The sequence below is a fragment of the Talpa europaea genome, assembly GCF_964194135.1.
Source record: "Talpa europaea genome assembly, chromosome: 3".
NCBI classification, from domain to species: domain Eukaryota; kingdom Metazoa; phylum Chordata; class Mammalia; order Eulipotyphla; family Talpidae; genus Talpa; species Talpa europaea.
In genome coordinates, this window is record NC_140069.1 from 79,532,187 (window position 1) to 79,553,490 (window position 21,304).

Here is a 21,304-nt window from a genome sequence, read left to right on the forward strand (position 1 = left end):
TCTGTTGACTATGTCCCTCCACTCTCTCCTTGCCCGTAGTGTTTCTTCGGAGAAGTCTGATGTCAGCCTGATTGGTTTTCCTTTGAATGTTATCTGTTTCTTCCCTCTTGCCAGCTTCATTATTTTTTCCTTGTCCTGGATTCTTGGGAGCTTTACTATTATGTGTCTTGCTGTATTTTTCCTTTCGTCGTGGAAGTTTGGTGTTCTTCTTGCTTCTTGTATATCAATTTTCAGCTCCTTCTTCACATTTGGGAAGTTCTCTTCGATTATCTCTTTGAATATTTTCTCTGTTCCTACATCTCTCTCCTCTCCTTCTGGTATTCCTATAACTCTTATATTTCCTTTCCTCATGGAGTCAGATAGTTCCCGAAGTCTTTCTTCGTTCTTTTTCCTTCGTACTTCTCTTTCCTTTTCTGTTTTGGTTCTTTTTATTTCTGTGTCTTCAAGATTACTTATTCGTTCTTCCATTTCATCTATTCTGCTTTCATTGCTTTTCCCAGAATTCTTTAGTTCTTCCATTAATTCTTTGATCTCCTGCATTTCTTTTACTTCCCTCTTTAGGGACTCAATTTCTTTCTTCTGACCATTGTTTTCCCTCTCTAGGGACTCAATTGCATTCTTCTGATCGTTGATTATTTTTCCCTTATCATTGTTTTCCTTTATGACTTCTGTCAGTTTTTTAATCACGGCAATTTTAAATTCTCTTTCTGGAAGGCTCAGAAATTCTTCCAAGTTATTGTCGTTGCAATCTGGGGGCTGGCTTTCTTTTTGTGGTGTGCTTTTTCTCTGGAGAGTTGCTAGGTTGCGTGTGGTTCTTCTCCTCCCTACTGTCTGTTTTCTAATTTGCCGTATGCGTTGGGACACTGTGTTGTTGGGACTTGCCGGCATCTTGGGTGGGCTTCTCTGTTCCCCTCTGGTTCTTCCAGGAGTCATCTGTCAGTTTCAAGCAGCCTTTACTGGAGAAAGGTCCCTGTTCTAAAATGCCGATGTGGGGACACACTCCCCTGTGCGCCTGGTCTGCCCCGGCGGTGGGTTCCTGCTCCCCTCTGGGCTTGGACTGCAGGCCAGAGGGGGTCTGGCGTGGGCGAACTTCCCCCGCTCACCTCTGGCTCCTGAGGAAGCCTTCTGCAGGTAGTCTTTACTGAAGAAATGTCCCTGTTCTAAAATGGTGATGTGGGACACACTCCCTGCGCTTCTGGTCTCAGGCACACTCTTCTGCGCGCCTGGTCTGCCCCGGCTGTGGGTGCTCGCTCTCCCTGTGGGCTCAGACTACTTGTTCAGAAGGGGCCCGGTGTGGGCTAACTCCCCAGCTGGCCACTAGCTCCTTCAGTAGCCTGTGCTGGGGTCAAGTCGCTAGGTGGCGCCAGAGATCTCTCCTAGAGCCCTTGGGGAGCTGATTTTCCACCCCGTGGGACAGGGAGCAGAGCGGGGATGGTAGGGTACACCTCAACGGCTTTGGGGTGCTGTGTCTGCCTTGTGCCCCACCGTCGTGGGGAACCCACGCCCCTAATTTCGTGCCCCGGGTCTCAGTTCCAAAGCCCTCAGTTCCAGGACGCGGGCTGTAGCCCAGATCAGTGGCGCGGGAATGGCGCCTTTTGAATCCCGCTCCCCTGCCTGGGCGCCTTGTTCCTGCTCACTCAGGGAGGGCCTCCGCCCGGGTCTCAGTTCCAAAGCCCTCAGTTCCAGGACGCGGGCTGTAGCCCAGATCAGTGGCGCGGGAATGGCGCCTTTTGAATCCCGCTCCCCTGCCTGGGCACCTTGTTCCTGCTCACTCAGGGAGGGCCTCCGCCGTCTCCCCGCAAGCCTAGGTCGCAGGCGCAGGGCCTGGGCAGCTGCAATCCGAGCGCCGCTTTCGCGCAAGCTTACCGGGCGGCCGGGGCTGTGTGCTGGTGCTGGTCTCCTCCTGGTGGGCGGGGCTCTCTTTAATGGCGCCTGGAGCTCACCTCCGCGGCGGATCCTGCAGGGTTCGCCTCAGCTCCCGTTCACGGGGTGTGGTGGCTGAAATAGTTCCTTTCCACTCACAGTCCCGCTTGCTGCATCCGTTTTTCTTGTTGGGCGTTTTGGTTTGTTGTTTCCCTGGTCTCTGCCGGTGGGAGAGTGCCGCCTCTGTGGGCGGGGGAGGGGAGCAGGGTTCTGCGCTTCCCTCCCTTCTCGTCCTCTTTTATGGCAACTTTCTTCTTCGGGCAGTTTGCTGGAGTCGTCCGTTTATCTTCCGTGTCCCAGTTCTCACTGGGACCTGCCGCTTTTCCTCCCTATTAACTTTTTTTAATGGGAGATCTTACTCGCAGCGTCTCCTCGCCGCCATGTTGCTCCGCCCCTTTCACCGAATGCCTTAATTCTTATAGTTTGTCTTTCTTGATTGAAGGATTCAGTTGCTTTGGTGCTTGAACTGCCTGTCATTGGGGCACCTTAGGACTCTGCAATGTGTATTTTTTTCTTTACACCTAAGAGATATTTTTATCAGCCAGGTGCTACAGGTCAGATCATATGATGCATACCCCTTGAAATTTGGTTGAAATTTATATGGCCATTTTCTCATGTTGGGATAATAGAATAAAATTTAATTTTTATTGACACAAATTTGAAAACATAAAACATCAAAAGATTGGGATTTTCAGATTCTCTATGAAAAAGTAAATAATATTGGAAATTATTGTTTTAATAGAACATTTTTTGCTCATGGTTTTTTACATTAAATTGGTGTGGATTCTGAGGTTCAAAAAATCATAGTGAAACTACACATCTGTGATACCTAGTACATAATGTGCTTCAAAGCAAGGTACAAATGGTATGTAAATATCCTAGAGATAAAAGTTAGTATGTTTGCCATAGTTCAGCAATAAATAGTATATTTTACATGTATGTATATGTAATTTTATATATTCACAGTTACATTTGCATGAATATTTGCATGAATAATTACATGTGTACATGTATACATATGTATATTTTGCAAACAGATTTCAACGAAAGATGTATCACTTTACTATGATTTATCTTGATACTTTTTAATGTTTTTCACAAAGACTAAAATGATTTACTGATTTAGAGTGCAAAAAAACAATGATTTAGAGGATTATATTGAACAAATTATGAAATTATTTTTCACAATTTGACCTGATTTTAGTCATAGCCCTTATAATATTCTGTTGAGTGATTTGATTCTATTGAAGTATCATTTTAGTACAGTAAATATCCTTTTCTTATGTATTTGCATGGTATTAAAAATTTTTTAATGTAAATGTAAAATTAATTAATTTTTTTATTCATTATGATAAATTTTTTTCCTTAAGATTTATTTATTTATGCATCCAAGTGCTGGGGTGCAGGCCAGAGATGCGGGGCAGGGGTGAGAGGATACACAAGAGACAGAGTGGGGAGCAGAACAGGCAGACTGACTGAAATACACTGCTGAGGAGAGCAGCAGGTTGAGACAAGAGAGGTCTGCTGCACCATGTGGGTTAACTCCCTGGCCAGGGATCGAACTCATGCTGTAGTGAGTATATGGATCGCTTTTAGCATTGTGTCTTAACCCCTTGTGCCACCAGGGAGACCCCTATAATAAGTTTTGAAAGCAGTCATGTAGTTTTTAAGAAGCTAATACTTGTGTTGTTCAAGTATTGAACAATTGCTTATCTTAGAGAAAAATTAAGCTGAATGTTGGCTACATAGAATACGTTAGAAATAACTACTATAAACATCTAATTTATGTAGCAGTGATTTCATTTCTATATAATGTGTTATCTGTTGTTTAATATATTTGAAGTTATTTATAAAAATCTATTTCATTACATTTACTCCAAAATAAAATTTTTAATAGATGCTTATCCAGATGCTTCATTTCAGAATCAAGAAAAGCTAATAAAAATTAGAAGAATTTAATTTGAAAGTTATTGCAAGTGTTTTGATATTAATAATCTTGATAAGAGTATTTACTCCTGCCTTCTGATAGTTTCCACAAATTGCAATATTCTATTATCATAAAGGTTATTGTTTTTAGCTTTGTTTTTCATTAATTATACTTAGGGGAGACAGAAGAGGCCTCAAACTCTGACAGTAGAACTCTTTTCTCCCCCTCCAGTTTTTTTGAGATATAATTCATAATTATTAATGTATACATTTAAGGTATAATTATAAATAGCGTAATGGTTTAATGGATATATATTGTGACATGAATACCATAATATGTTTAATTAACATCCATTGTTTCATACAGATAATAAAAAAACAAAATTTTTTTCCTTATGAGGAGAACTTTTAGGATTTTTTTCTCTTAACTTTATCATACAGCAGTGTTAACTAGTTATCATATTGTACATTATATCCCCAGTATTTCTCTAATAACGGGAAGTTTGTACCTTTTAACCACCTTACTCCAGTTCCTTCCACCAACCCCCCACCTCTGGTAACTACAAATCTGGCCTTTTTTTGTTGAGTTTGGAGTGTATGTGTTGGTGAGAACGTAACAATATTTTTCTCTATCTCACTTATTTTACTTAGCAAAGTGTTCTTTCATGTTACTGCAAAAGTCAGAATTTCCTTGGTTTTGTGGCTGAATAGTATGCCACTATGTCTGGTGTGTCTGGTGTGTGTGTGTGTGTGTGTGTGTGTGTATCACAACTTCTTTATCCATTTATATCAGTGGGCACTACTTAGGTTGTTTTCCATATTTTGGCCATTATAAATAATACTGCTTTGAACATGGGGGTACAAATACCTTTCTGAGTTAATATTTTCATTTTCTTTGTCTGTATTTCCAGAAGTGGAATTGCTGAGTCCTATGGCAGTTCTGTTTTGAATTTTTTGAGGAATCTCATACAGTTTCCCATAAGGCTGTATTAATTTACAGTCCCACCAAGAATTCAGAAAGGTTTCCTTTCCTAAGTTCTCACCAGCATTTGTTGTTGCTTATCTTGTTTTACATTTTTTATTGAAGTAATATTGTATTCTAACAACACATAGGTTTCAGATATACATTATACTTCAAAATCTGTGTATAATATGTTATGATTCCCACCAAAAATCTTACTCCCACTTCTCTTGTCTTCTTGATGATGTCCATTCTGACTGGTATGAGGTGATATTTCATGAAAGTTTTGATATGCATTTCTCTAATGACTAGCATTAGTAATGTTGAACATCTTTTCATGTACCTGTTGGCTATTTATTTATCTCCTTTGGAAAAGTATCTATTCGGGTTCTTTGCCCATTTTTAATTGGATTATTTGTTTGTTTTGTTACTGAGTTATATTGAGTTCTTTATTTCAGAAATTAATTCCTTATCAGATTTATGGTTTATAAATATATTTTCCCATTCTGTAGGTGGTCTTTTTCACTTTGCTGATTGTACGGAAGCTTTCTAGTTTGATCTATGCCTACTTGTTTCATTTTGGTTTTGTTGGATGTTCTTTAGATCTTATATCCAGTAAAATTTTTGTCAAGACCCATGTGAAGGCTCTTTCTTCCTATGTTTTCTCTTAGGGATTACTTCATTTCATGGTTTACATTTAAGTCTATTATCCATTTTGAGTTTAAATTTGGTGTAAGATGGGAGTCTAATTTCATTCTTTTTTTATGAATATCCATTTTCCCCCAGTGCCATTTATAAAGAGATTGTCTTTTTGTCATTGAGTATTATTGACACCCTTGTCAAACAATAGTTGACACCATACATACATGTTTGGGTTTATTTCTGGGCTCTCCGTTCTGCTTTATTGATCTATTTTTTATGCTAGTGTCATACAGTTTTGATTATTATAACTTTAAAATATATGATATCAGGGCCTCCCTGGTGGCACAGGGGTGAAGTCAACGCTATCAAGTTATCACCAGCCACTGCAGCATGAGTTCCATCCCCAGCCAGTGACTGACCCAAATGGCACAACAGACTGCTCTTGTTTCTTCCACTACTCCCCTCAGCAGTGTATTTCAGTAGATCCACCTGTTCTGCTCCCCCACTGTGACTCTGGTGAATCCTCTCATCCCCCTGCACCTCTGGCCTTCACCCCACTTCTTGTATGCATAAATAAAAAAATCTTTAAAAAATTTATGATACTAGGAAGTATGTTACCGCCTACTTTATTCTTTTTCAGATTTGCCTTTGCTATCAGTAAAACACGTTTTTCTATTCTTGTAGAAATTTGCATTGACTCTGATGATAGCTTTTAGTATATTGACATTTTAACAGTGTTAAATCTTCCAGTCTGTGGACACAGAATTATAAGGAACTCAGACTTTTTTTTTAAAAGATTTATTTATTTATGCATACAAGAGCTGGGGGACAGGCCAGAGAAGTGGGGAGTGAGAGGATTTACCAGAGACAGAGTGGGAAACAGTGTAGGCAGATTGTCCAAAGTACACTGCTTGAGGGGAGCATTGGCCGAGTCAGGAGAAGTCTGCTGCGCCATGTGGGTTGCTCCCTGGGCAGCTGAGGGATCCGACCTGTGCTGCAGAGGCTGTGGATAGCTCCATAGGTTGTGTCTTAACCCCTTGAACCACTAGGGAGGCCTTTATTAAGAGTTTCTAAGGGCCTCCCTAGTGGCGCAGTAGTTGAGTGCTGGCTTGCGAAGCTGCTTGCAGCCTCTCCAGCGCTGGTTCGATCCCCGACCACCGGGTGAGGGTCCCACATGGCTCGCAGACCTCTCCTGCCGCCCGCCGCTCCCCTCAGCAGTGTACTTCAGTTTGCCTGCTCTGACTCTGGTGAATTCTCTCACCCTCCCACGCTTCTGACTGTACCCAGTACTTGTATAAATAAATAAAATAAATCTTTAAAAAAAAAGTTTCTAAATATGTATCTACTACTAATTCTGGGATAGTACATCTTACGTATTTCACTGGTAAAAATTTCATTATTGTAAATAGTATTAAAAATAATTTAAATAATCAAGATATAAGTGGGAATGATGTTCGTTTTTGTACTGTTGGGGGAAGGAGGGACTTGTTAAATAGATCTGAAATTAATCCCACCAGGTTAACCCTGGAGATATACACCGTTATTTTCCTTTCCCACAAAAATTTCTGATAGAGACAGGCATTAAAAAATTATGGGAGGGCATCCCCTGGTGGCTCAGCGGTTGAGCGCTGGGCTGCGAAGCTGCCCACAGCCTCTGCAGCGCCGGTTCGATCCCCGGCCACCTGCGAGGGTCCCACATGGCGCGCAGACCTCTCCTGCCGCCCGCTGCTCCCCTCAGCAGTGTACTTCAGTCCTTCTGCCTGCTCTGTTCCCCACTCTGGCTCTGGTGAATTCTCTCACCCTCCCGCGCTTCTGACTGTACCTAGTGCTTGTATAAATAAATAAATAAATCTTAAAAAAAAACTTATGGGAATTGACATTTACTACATCCATCCAGGTTACATGCTTGTCATTGTACTTCTCCCATAGGAAAGCTCCTCACTTCTTCATCTCCTACATCTTGACCTGCTTACCAGCCTGAAGTAAATTTGTACCAGTAAACAATTTTAAAAGATAGAAGTTTTAATCAAAAGATAATCATTTAAATGATTTTAAAGCAGTGTTTTTTAAAGAGGATCTAGTAACATGAGGTTTATAGTTGTCCTTTGGAAGACAAAATAGAAACTGTATTTAGAACTTTTTTCACTTAAATGAAAAATACAGTGTCTTTTGCATTGTAAGCATTCAAATATCTGAGGAATAATTGACTTCTGAACTGTCCAGATATTTATTTATTTATTTATTTTTAAGATTTATTTCTTGATGCGTGAAGGAACTAGGGTGTAAGCCAGAGGTGCAGGTGGGTAAGAGGATTCACCAGAGACAGAGTGGGAAAGAATATAGGCAGATTGACTCAAATACATTGCTGAGGGGAGCAGTGGGCAAGACAAGCGAGGTCTGCTGCACGGTGTGGCTTGCTCCCTGGCTGGCCAGGGATCAAACTGGGATCAAACTTGTGCTGCAGTGGCTGTTGATAGCTTGATAGTGCTGTCTCTAACTCCTGTGCCACCAGGGAGGCCTGAAATGTCCAGATATTTAACAGACAATGTGTTTTAAATATTTAAATTCAATCACTGTATTTGTTTTCTGTAGGCATAAAGAAACACATGAATATAGTGAGTAGAAATATATTTGTTAACTTTAAATTCAGTTATATCTAAAGTCCTAACATATCAGGAAATTGTTTTCATACAGGTAAATGGTTGCAGTTTTGTGATGAAAACAGAAAAGCCAACAAATTTATTAAGGGTACAGTATTTAAAACTACTCATGATACTAATGTTTTATACTATTTGAAAACATCTGGCTTACTAACAAAGCTCTCTGCATGTAATATTTTTGTGTGTGATTTTTAAATGCTTATAATGTTTCACAGGACAAAGTTACTTGCCTTTTGTTATAAAACAATTGTAATAGAATTTGAAGATCTCTCTTTTTGCTCGCAAGGTATATATCATGTTAAAAGTAAGTTGCCATAACCAGTGAACTTCCAGGTGATGAGTGATGTTTTAAAGTGAACTTTGCTATGCAATTCAGCGTTTGAGTCCTTCTTGAGAAATATTGCTAGTACTGAATCATTTAAAATATTGCGTTGATTTAGGAAGAAGAATTTGGTGTTGATGATTCTTATTCTGAACACGGAGCACAGTACAGTCAGACTCACCTGGAGATGATGGAAAATGAACTAACTATGAAGCAACATGAGATTGACGAACTAAACAGAGAACTAGAAGAAATGAGGAACACCTATGGGACTGAAGGACTGCAGCAGGTATGTTTACCTTATGTGACCTTTGGTTTGTTACTCACAAAAACAGAAATGGAAAATTTGAAAGATAACATTTATACATACTTTAAAGATGAGGTTTTCAAGTGATAACCCAATGTCATCTCATAAACAGCCTTTTTGGTATTTAGGAATACATAAGTGAAATCTCAACTTGAGATATCAAGGCAGAATCACTTCAGTAGAATAGATGTTTTTGTAATCAACTTGAGAGAAAATTGTGGTGCAACCACGTCAAAATATTAATGAATCACATTCATTGAAAATATTAGTATGTATTTGTAAAGTAACATTTTGTGGTTAAAATGACATCTATGCTTGTGGCAGACAGAAAAACAAGGCAAAATAGGACTTGGATACAGATGACACAGTACATTTCACTTTCATCCTTTCCAGAAACAAGTGAGGATTATCTCAGTCTGCAGGGTATTGCCTAGGAACATGGAACATCCCTAAATATAAAGGCAACTTTTTCTTCTAGGAGTAGATATATGGATATATGTATAATGTGTTTTGTTCCTTCGTGCAGATAATTTTTTTAAGTTGATTTGAAAGTAAAACCAATTCTTGCAAACAATAGCTTTTGAATATGGAAAAGATTGCTTATAAATAGAAAACTTAAATAAGGGACCAGGAAAATGAATAACTATAAGAAAGTGAAAATCAAAATCAACAAACAACTATGAACCAGAGACACTCTATGGGGTTTTGGGGGCGGGGAGGGGAGGGATTGGGGTCAAAATAAGGGGGGTGCAATTGTAATGGGAATATAAAAATAAAATTTATTTTAAAAAAATAAAAAAAAGTCACTGAGAAAAAAAAATTGTAATAATTCTGTCAACATGTTCTGAATATCATATTTTTGAAGAAGTTACCTATAATAGTATCAATTTTACTTAGAAAATGTCTAACACTATTATTTTCATTGATCTTTTAGTTACAAGAATTCGAAGCTGCCATTAAACAAAGAGATGGCATAATAACCCAGCTCACTGCTAATTTACAACAAGCAAGAAGAGAAAAGGATGAAATAATGAGAGAATTTTTAGAATTGACAGAACAAAGTCAGAAATTACAAATTCAATTCCAGCATGTAAGTAGTACTTGTAACAAATTACTAGGTTTACAGCAATAAATTTTTTTCACACTTCTAGAACAACATATTTATTTATTTATTTTAAGGAATGATTTATTTATGCACACAAGAGCTGGGATGTAGGAAAGAGGGATTGAGGGAGGTGAGAGGATTCACCAGAGATGGAATGGGTTGCAGAACAGGCAGACTGACTCAAATACACTGCTGAGGGGAGCATTGAGCAAGACACGAGAGGTCTGCTGTGCCATGCAGGTAGCTCCCTAGCTAGGGATCAAACTCAGTGCTTCAGTGGCTGCGGATAGTTTCACAGTGCTGAGACTTAACCCCTTCACCATCAGGGAGGCCCTAGAACACTTTTAAATGTATTTAAAAGCTATTTGCTTTTTATATATCATGTTGGAGAAAATAGTGAATACCTTTTGTTTTGTTAACAGTCTTGTTATTTAACTCAAACTTGGGTAGTTTCTCACTGTTACTTTCTTTGTACTTATTCCTTGGATGGACTTCTGCAGAAATTAACCTGTAGTACTGTCCTATCTTTGCCATTCCTGGTATAAGTTTATTTTAATTGAGTTTTAAACTGTTAACTAAATATATTCCACTTTAAGTAGAGCCATAGAAATCTAATGGTATTAATCAAGGTTTTTGCTGCCAAGTGACAGAAAAATAATTTGATAGCTTGAGCAAAAAGGAATTTTTTAATGTAAGGATACAGGCTTGTCTTAAGGAATTCAAGGCAGAAATACAAGGCTGAAATATAATAAGAACCTAGAAATCATCGGGAAACTTCCAGGCCCCATTTCTTTCTGCATGTCTGTCTCAGTCTTATCTCTCTTACTAGACTACTTACTCTTAGGGAAGGTATATCTTTTTAGTTGGATAATTTGCCCATACCCATCTGATCAATCATTGCAGCATGATCAATCATTGCAGCTGGGGTCTCAAGTCAGTGAGCCAGCACAGTTCCCAGAGAAAAATTGTGAACTGAGTATTTCCCCAAAAGATGTTTGTTCCTAAGTGCAGTCACTTAAGAATTTAATACTTTCGGTTTTCTTTCTGTTTTTAAGTTACAGGCCAGTGAAACTCTGAGAAACAGCACTCACAGTAGCACAGCTGCAGATTTACTTCAAGCCAAAAAACAAATTCTCACTCATCAGCAACAGCTGGAAGAACAAGACCATTTATTAGAAGATTATCAAAAAAAGAAAGAAGACTTCAAAATGCAAATTAGTTTTTTACAAGAGAAAATTCGAGCATATGAAATGGTATGGTTATTGATGGAGCTGGAAGGGATTATGCTCACCGAAATAAGCCAGAAGGAAAAAAAAAATTTTCGGATGGTTTCACTTATAGGAGGAATGTAGAGGAACCAAATAAGGGATCAGGGAAAAAAATACCTATAATAAAGTGAAAATCAAAATCAACAGGAAACCATAGACCAGAGACACACTGTGGGGGAAGAGGAGGGAAAGGATCAGGACAGGGGTGAGAAGAGCATAAGGGACTATAGTGATGGTGCACAGGTGATTTGGTGGTGGGAATTTCATGGGAAAATCATACATTGTACAAAAATGAAGGATGATATAATATATAAAAAAAGAAATGGTATGTTTATGTTAAGGAAGTCAGAGTTCAGTAACTTTAATGTTTTTTTAATGCAGGTATTTTTGTTCTTATTCACATGAGACAAAATTTCTAATTAAGAAAGCTTTTAAAGTATGTAAAATAATTTATTTTGAAAGCAGTGGGAATTTCACATTGATGGTTTTTAAGATAAAAATGAACAATGATGTAAAAAATATTATTTAAAAAAACAGTAAAAAAAGATAATACTCATTACTAAGTTATTGGAATTGATTAGCTTATATTAAACTGAGTTTTCAGAAGAATCTAGCTTTATAGCCAAATTTCTCTTTTTCTTTTCATAAAGGTAAATTTCTATTTATTTTAACTATGGTTATGAAGATCTGAAAAGTTTTCACAGCAAAGTGCAATTTTATAGATTTTAATTAGAAAAAATTGCATTCATTTCTTTTTATTCATGGTAAATATGTTCTGTATTCTAGTAATGTAAGTACAGTTTCTTCCAAGAAGTGTTTGCTCACAGGTAGTGTTATGTACACAAGTCTGGTATTTCATTGACTAGAAAATGTTGAGAGGCATGCCTGGCCGTTACTTTTTGTAGAATTATGTAAAAAGCAGACTGCAGCCAGCCTTTTGGTAATAGTGTTTAGTGTTATAAGTTGCCAGGAACTAAAAATGTCATCTTTTTTCTTCTTATAGGAACAGGATAAAAAAGTGGATCGCTCAAGTAAAGACATACAGGAAAAGGAGGCAATCATTGAAGAATTAAATACAAAAATAATAGAAGAAGAAAAAAAAACTCTTGAGGTAAAGGATAAAGTAGCAGCTGCAGACAAATTACTAGAAGAATTACAAGATCAAATTATACAAAAGAACCAAGAGATAAAAAATATGAAATTAGAGTTGACTAATTCCAAACACAAAGAACGACAGTGTTCTGAGGAAATAAAACAATTAATGGGTATAGTTGAAGAATTACAGAAGAAAAATCATAAAGATAGCCGGTTTGAAACTGATATCCTACAAAGAATGGAACAAGAAACACAGAGAAAGTTAGAACAACTCCAGGCAGAGCTGGATGAGATGTATGGTCAACAGATAGTGCAAATGAAACAAGAGTTAATAAAACAACACATGTCACAGATAGATGAACTTAAAACACTACATAAGGGAGAAATGGAGAATGCTTTAAGAACATATCCAAATATTGCCGTTAATGAAGATCAAATAAAGTTAATGAATATGGCAATAAATGAACTAAATGTAAAACTGCAAGATACTATCTCTCAAAAGGAAAAACTCAAGGAAGAAGTAGGAGTAATTTCAGGAGAAAAATCTGCTTTACAGAAACAGCTTGAAGACCTTTTCGAAGAATTGAGCTTTTCAAGGGACCAGGTTCAGAGAGCTAGACAGACAATAGCTGAGCAAGAAAGCAAACTCAGTGGAGCACTTAAGTCCCTTAGTACAGTGGAAGATTTGAAAGCTGAGATTGTTTCTGCATCTGAATCCAGGAAGGAACTAGAATTAAAACATGAAGCAGAGGTTACAAATTACAAAATAAAACTTGAAATGTTAGAAAGAGAAAAGAATGCTGTTTTAGATAGAATGGCTGAATCACAAGAAGCAGAGCTGGAGAGACTGAGGACACAACTTCTGTTCAGTCACGAAGAAGAGCTTTCCAAACTTAAGGAAGGTTTAGAAATTGAGCATCGAATAAATATTGAAAAACTTAAAGATAACTTGGGCATTCACTATAAACAGCAGATAGATGGCTTACAGAAAGAAATGAACCAAAAGATAGAAACCATGCAGTTTGAAAAAGACAGTTTGATAACTAAACAGAATCAGTTAATTTTGGAAATTTCAAAGCTGAAAGATTTACAGCAGTCTCTTGTGAATTCAAAATCAGAAGAAATGACTCTTCAAATCAATGAACTTCAAAAAGAAATTGAAATACTCAGGCAAGAAGAAAATGAAAAAGGTACCCTTGAACAAGAAGTTCAAGAACTACAACTTAAAACTGAACTACTGGAGAAGCAAATGAAAGAAAAAGAGAATGACCTTCAAGAAAAATTTGCACAACTTGAAGCAGAGAATAACATTCTTAAGGATGAAAAGAAAGCCCTTGAAGACATGTTAAAAGTAAATGTTCCTGTTAACCAAGAAGAAAGATTAATTTTCATAGATTCCATTAAGTCCAAATCCAAAGATGGTAGCTGGCAAAAAGAAATTGAGGCACTTTTCAGAGAAAATGAAGAGCTCAAAGAACAGTGTACTGAGCTAACTAGAGAGATTGAAATGCAAAGGAATACTTTTTCCTTTGCTGAAAAAAATTTTGAAGTTAACTATCAGGAGTTACAGGAGGATTATGCTTGCCTTCTCAAGGTAAAAACTGATTTAGAAGACAGTAAAAACAGACAAGAAATAGAGTATCGGAGTAAGCTTAAAGCACTTAGTGAAGAGCTTCATTTGCAAAGAACAAATCCAACTACAGTGAAAATGAAAAGTTCAGACTTTGATGATGACAAAATTGTTATCACAGAATCACTGGAAATTGGTGAGGTTGTTGAGAAAGACACAACAGAACTTATGGAAAAGCTTGAAGTAACTAAACGAGAAAAGTTAGAGCTATCAGAGAGACTGTCTGATCTTTCTGAACAATTAAAGCAGAAACACAGTGAGATTAGTTTTCTAAGTGAAGAAGTTAAATCTTTAAAGCAAGAGAAGGAACAAGTTTTATTGAGATGTAGAGAGTTAGAAATCATAATTAACCGCAAGAGAACAGAAAATGTAAAGGTGTGTGATACTCTTTTAAGATCTTTAAAAGATGGAGTTGTGACAAGCAGTGATTCTGGAAGATCCGTTTCTGAAACAGACAGAGATTTTGGTGAAGAAACAAAAATAGTGGAGGAAGATGAAATTCCTTTGGAAAATTTAAATATTGGAAAAGAAAATAAACAGATGTTTTCTGATCACTTTCCATCACTGACAAATGAATTATTGCTTGGGACAACTGAACCAAGTGAAAATGATAAACTTCAGTGGGAACTTAGTGTACTTAAGTCAGAACAGGTATGTTTATTATTTTTGTTCCTGCCAATTACAGTGCAAATACATTTCATACTAAAAGAAATTTCATCATAATACAAACCTCTCTATAAGAGAATAAAAGTGAACTCTGTAATGTGACTTTCTTTGGTCCTATCTTTTATTTATCATTCTGTTTATTTTTTTCTTGAGTATCATTGCCTTTCAGATAATCTGTTATACATTCTGTTCAGGAAATAAAATACAGTACTGCTTTCCCGCTTAATGTTGAAAGGCAGAGTTCAAATAACTTGAGGGAAGTTATTTGTTAGCTGTAGGGAAGTTTATTTTGTTGCAATCCCAAAGATTACTTTCAGAGTTTCATTTTTGTGCTGGTGTTGGTTCCACTACTGAAAATAAACTTTTAAGACTTTTTAATGTCTTATATAGCTCAGTAGTTAATGGAACTTTATTTTTTCTGGGGGGAAAAAAAAACCTTAATTTAAGCCATTGAATTTTTTGGTCTTGTTATACTTGAAGAAGGATCAGGGAGGAAGACTATTATAAATACAGTTAAAGAATGCATATAATGAATATAATGCATCACTTCTGACAATTTACATTAGCCATATACTGATATTAGAAATGGGAGGAAAATTTCGCTGTGTATCTTTTATAATATTGCTAGCTAAAGCTGTATGTCTTACTTCATTTATGTAATATTTATCAAATCTCTTGCATGGTATAAGAGTATAGTGGCACCAAAGGAAAGAATATTGCTGCTCTTAAAGAGTATTTTATAGTAAGTGAGGCAAACAGTAAACAAGGAAACAAATTGAGAACTAGAAACAGTAATGAGTCCTATGATAAAAATAAAACAGGTAATGTGATAGGGAATGATGGGGAGGGGTGGTGGCAGCCATTAAAATATTAGGTTGGTCAGGAAAGGTCTCTTAGGAGAATTTGCATTTGAACCATGGTCTATCACATGGAAATTAAAGCAATTGTGAAGATACAGGTAAGTTTGAGGAACAAAATGAAAAAAGGTATCATTAAATTTGAGACAGGGAGAGTGGAAGAAAAAGTTTGAAGAAGGAAGAGAACATCTGGGATAACCTTATGGAAGTCTGTAAGATGTTGAGATTTTATTCATTATACAATAGAAAGCCACTGTAAAGTTTCTCATTACTTCTTATATTTTCATAACCTCAGTAAAAAAAATTCAAATTGTTTAACTGTTAATGCTCTGGTAAATATTTGAAGTTGTGTGGTTTTTAATTTAATTAGTACTAAAAATGCCAGAGATCATTTAAATTTTTTTTTAAAAAGCACTAGGAGGGGATCTGAACTTAATGCTATCAAAATGGTCATATTTTCTCGGTAAGAATTTTATTTTCTCTATTAAAGGAATTTTCAGACACCCTTTCCTTGATAATGACTTAAAAGGTAAAGGGGAGAAAACCTATAAACTGTGCCTACTCATCACTACCAAGTAAACTACTCACTGGTATAGAAGGGGAGGTATGTGTGTTCAAGAAAGCTCACAAGGAATTCAGCAATAATGTATAAAACTGTAACACCTAAGAACAATCTGAATATACTTAGAAATAATGCTAATGCCACAAAAAATACTTTAAGGACTAAGTGGGCTAATATGCATGAAAAGATATTTCTAATAAAAACATTTAATACCCATCAGATTGGCAAAATCTGACAATTAAATGTGTGGTGGTAATGTGGAGAAATGTATATTCATATACATTGCTATTATCAATATAAATTGGTACAATTATATAAAAAGTAATTTGATAAAATCTGATACAGTTAATGTACATTATCTGTGACCCAACAGTTAGATTTCTGGATGGTTCTCAATGTGGACCCTAAACATGGTTAATTTTTGGACAGTATTTAGTATCCCCCCTCAAGTGATGTCTCCTTAGTTCTACCACCATAGCACTTCCTGTGGTGATGGGTCTTCTGCTCTTCCCTCCCGTTTTGACCCCTCTCCTTTTCCTTACCCTGCTGTCTGCCGCAGATTTATGGTCAGCTTGCTGATTTGTCTTTTACCTGACCCTTTGTTCAGTTCCTCAATATTCCACATACAATTGAAACTATCCAATACTTATCTTTTTCCTTCTGACTTAGCGTAATTCCTTCCAGCTCCATCCATGTTGCCACAAATGGCATGAGTTTCTTTTTTGATCACTGAGTAGTATTCCCTTGTAGATATATACCACATCTTCTTTATCCATTCATCTGTTTGGGGGGCATTTAAGTTTCCATATCTTGGGTATTGTAAATAGTGCTTCAGTAAACGCAGGGGTGCAGATTTCCTTTCAAAGTACTTTTTTGTGTTGTTTGGGTAGATTTTTGGGAGTGGAATTGCTGAGTCATATGGTAGATCAGTTTTAGTATTTTGAGGCACCTCCATACTGAATGGACAAATTTACATTCCCACCATTTATTGCAGTATTTAAGAAAAAATAGCTATAATCCAGTTGATATTCAGAAACAAAATAGACAAACTGTGGTATATTTATATATATTGCACCAAAATTAGAATAAATTAGCCTGTATGGACATGGTGAGATTACAGTATCATTGAATAAGAAGGACAATTTACAAAATAAATACCATATATGTAAACACTTAAAAACACAAAACACTTTTAACATGTTACTGAGTTTTTTGCCCATCTTGCACCCAAACAAACCCAGAAAAGAAAATCAAATCAATATTCAAGCAGTAGAGGGTTTTGTTCCTTGACCAAGGAGTCACCAATACAGCTCATGTTCTAAAAGCCTTCTCCTTGTGCTGAACAGAAGCAGGGACTTACACAGGAGAGTACTAAGAAGGGGAGAGACTAGAGTCAGTATCAACAGGATTTCAGAGAAATAAGCAGGTACATCTAGGAACTACTTTTCTGATCCTTTTTTTCCAAGTTTGGTCTTGACCAGAAATGTCATAGCATAAGTGAGTGTGTTTTTTACTGTGGTAATAGGCTGTGGCTTAAATTCTGTCTTATGTCTACACCATCTTACTCTCAGCCTACCTTCTCTGTTTTTCTCGGTAAAAATACAGACAAGAACAGAACAAGAGCAAGATCCAACAGGTTAAGGAGCAGGAACTTATGGTTTCCACAGTAACAAACAGATACATTGAGAAGTCATGATATTATAAATGGACTGGACTTAGAATATATCTTTCCTCTAGGAAAGGAATAATGGGAACATTATGGTTTACATTTTGTCTGTTTTCTCTCTCAACCATGAAACAAGTATATAGTGGGGAGAGAAATGGGAGAATGGGGAAGACAAAATGCCTGTATTTGTTAATTTGGGATGTAATAATTTTATTAAAATCTTTGCACTTCTCTAAAGTATTTCTTTTAAACCAAAGCCAAGGATGAGGCTAAACTAGCTACACCAGTTAATCAAAATGTGTCATGACCTTGAGGTGATGAAAACATTATGCTGCTGTCTTTAGACAATCTGATCAGTGCAAGAGAATGAAAAGTGAGAAAAAAATTAGAAACATAATTTTGTATATTTTCCCCTTGTATATAGTATATGCAAAGGAACAGAAGTCCAATTATTTGTTTGAATTATTTATCATTTAAAAATTTTCTAATGTGTATATATATTTACTTTAAGAATGATTTAAGGCTACAGATGGAAGCTCAGCGTATATGCCTCCCTCTGGTTTATTCAACTCATGTGGATCAAGTTCGTGAATATATGGAAAATGAAAAAGATAAAGCTCTTTGCAGTCTTAAAGAGGAACTTATTTCCGTTCAAGAGGAAAAGATCAAGGAACTTCAGAAAATACAACAACTAGAGCTGCAGAATATAAAAACACAAGAAACAGGTACATGGTTTCTAACAAAACTATAGAACCTATAGAGAAAAGTAGCTGTATAGCCCAGACTTAAATTCATCTATTTAATCACTGCATATTCATTTAAGTGCTTGAGAAATCTAAAATCACTGAATCATTTTCTCACAGAAAGTGAGAAAACAATATAAAATATAAAATATTTCCAGTGGGAAAACAATATAAAATAAGCTCTTAGAAAACAGTAGGACAACTACTATGATTGGAGAATAAATAGAAAGAATGGAAGGGGAGCAGAAAAGTTTAGTACTTTCTGGAAGAATAAGTAGGGCTATGGCAGTGAGCAGAAATAGGAAGGTTGGAATTTTAGGGAAGGACCTGAATCTTAAGGACGTGTAAAAGACTTTTTCCATTTTGAAGAATTGCGAGTTCAATGTGTTTAGAAAAGTAGTGGGGATAAAACTGGAAAGAGATTCACAAGATTTTGACCAGAAAAACCTTTACCTATCCTGACTGAAGCATTGTTCAACTTTATGCTGTTGGTAGTAAGATAAGCAGGATTTTCAATAGTGACAATAACATAAGATTTTTATTTTAAGATTACATCATTGGGGCAAATTATGAGAGGTGAAATTAGTGATGAGAAGCCCATTAAACAACTTTGGCAGTTAATTCTGATAAACAGTAAGATATTGAACTAAATGTAATTGCGGATAGAAAGGAAAATTCAGGAGTTAATAGGTGGACTATAGTTTATAATTAATAATTGCAGTAAAAGTGGAAAAAATTGAGAATGTTCCCTAAGTTTCAAGCTTGAGCAACTGATCAAGGGTGACTCTAGTCATAAAGATAATGGGCAGATTTGTGATGAAAATAATAAATTCAGTTTGGAATATATAGTGTTAAAAAATAACTTTTGAAAAAAAGGAGTCTGAAACTCAAGAGAGAGAGGTTTGGGGCTCAAGATAAAGATTTGAAAATTAACAAATCATTTGAAGCCAAGGACAAGAATGAGATGTCCTGATAGGCTGTAGACTGAGACAAAACACTAGCTGGCACTATGGGAGACAACATTTAAGTAACCTTAAGTGCAGATTAGTTGCTGGTAATTTTTATTATGTTTTATTATTAAATTTATTATTTTGCATTGTTGTTAGTTTTTGGATGGTATTTGATTTCTCCCCCCAGGTATAGTTTCCATAGTTTTCCCACCACCATAGCACTGGTATTCATCACTGCAGTCCTTTGTGCTCTTCCCTCCCCAGTTTTGACTCCTCTTCCTCTGCCCCCCACCCTCCCTTTGCCTGCTGTATGCCTCACATCTATAGTCAGCTTGCAATTTTTGTCTTTTTGTTGATCCTTTGTTCAGTTGGTCTCTCTCTCTCTCTCTCTCTCTCTCTCTCTCTCTCTCTGACATTTATCTTTTTTCTTCTGATTTATTTCTTAGCATAATTTCTTCCAACTCCATTTTGCTGCAAATGGCATGAGTTTCTCTCTTTTGATCACTGAGTAGTGTTCCATTGTGTATATATACCACATCATCTTTTTTATTTTTTTTATTTTATACATTTTTATATCATTTTTCATTTTTGCACAATGTACACATTTTCATCTCGGTTATAGTCCTCATACAATTCCCACCCCCCTTGTTTTGATACTACTCCCTTCTCCCCCATACCACATCTTCTTGATCTATTCATTTGTTTGGGAGCATTTAGGTTGTTTTTATATCTTAGCTATTGTAAATCGTGCTAGTTGCAGTTACTTTTTATCCTTAATAATTATTTAATCACTCAGTCAATTGGACTTCTGATCCAGGCATCTCTAGGCCTTCACATTTGACACATCTGATTTGGTAATAAGATGGTTTCTAAGTTAGACCCATGGAATTGCTCTGTTGGACATAGTAGAATTTAAAGAGTAGTTTATTTAAATAAGAATATCATACTTTTCATTTCCAGAGTTCTTTATGTTTGAATTAAAAAAATTTTTAAACACATTATTTGTATTGGTATCCTCTTCATATAGAATCTGTACAGTGTTTTTCAAACTGCAAGTTAATTTAACAGCTCCCTTAATGGTTGGTATATTCAGCTTAGTAATGGCCACCATTTTTTTTTTAAATATAAGAATAGAATAGAGCAGAATATTTAGTACTTAGCTAAGTATTACTGGTTCTTTTTCACATGGATATGTATAGTAGTTTATGTTACATGATGTATTTGTATTGGGTTGTAAAAATATTTGAAAGTCACTTTTATATCATTTTGTAGGATAAAAGTTGAAAATCTTACTAATTATCTGATAATGTTAGCATTGAGCATATAAACTTTGAATGAAATATAAAATTTAATGCTAATCTTACTCAGGGACATTTTTAATACATAGGTTTAATATAATAGTACTTGAGTATTTAAATTGAATGTTTTAATGCAGTATCTGTTCTCTTAGGTCTTGAAGTTAAGCCTTTACAAATGCTCATTGGAAAACTTCGCAAAGTAGTGTCTGAAGAATGTTCTAATTTTACACAGGTAAGATAATAGTTAATAAATATTTTTAGACAGGAAATGTCAAATTTAAGTGACTGCTAATTTGATAAGCAGAATCATTTAACTTAGTGTTCCCCACTATCTTATAACTTAGTGTTCCCCACTTATCTTTCAAAGCTGAGCTTAAAAAAATTTTTGTTTTTAGAATTAAAATGAGCAGTTAAGATATTTAAAAAGAAATCAGTGGCTTAATAGAGTCTCAAGCAAATCTATTCTCTTTCTCTGCCTGCTATCTCTATGCTCAGTGGTGATTATCCTAGCAGTAAATCTCAAAAGAAAAAAGACATATGCATGGTGGAATAGTCACCTCTGAACAGAGAGGTGAATGAAATAGGCAAGAAATACTTAACACAGAACATTTTACCTGCAGTGTTTATTTTCTTACAAAAAATGAAGGGAATATGACAATATATTAGTATTTTTAAAAACAAGGTAATGTATAAATTATTTTTTCTGCATATTTGAAACAGCTG

The 21,304-nt window shown here is 36.0% G+C and overlaps 1 protein-coding gene across 2 annotated transcripts in view; it reads left to right on the forward strand.

Moving 5' to 3' along the window:
- Positions 1-21,304, forward strand: part of AKAP9 (A-kinase anchoring protein 9) — a gene marked incomplete at both ends in the record, with an annotated part of 150,113 nt that overhangs the window by 30,148 nt on the left and 98,661 nt on the right. For both annotated transcript variants that reach the window (XM_084230039.1, XM_084230040.1), the window contains 7 exons: positions 8,147-8,200; positions 8,553-8,723; positions 9,676-9,831; positions 10,902-11,099; positions 12,118-14,490; positions 18,102-18,315; positions 20,734-20,813. In XM_084230039.1, the coding sequence (XP_084086165.1) occupies positions 8,147-8,200; positions 8,553-8,723; positions 9,676-9,831; positions 10,902-11,099; positions 12,118-14,490; positions 18,102-18,315; positions 20,734-20,813 (3,246 nt within the window). The remainder of the gene's footprint in view (positions 1-8,146; positions 8,201-8,552; positions 8,724-9,675; positions 9,832-10,901; positions 11,100-12,117; positions 14,491-18,101; positions 18,316-20,733; positions 20,814-21,304) is intronic.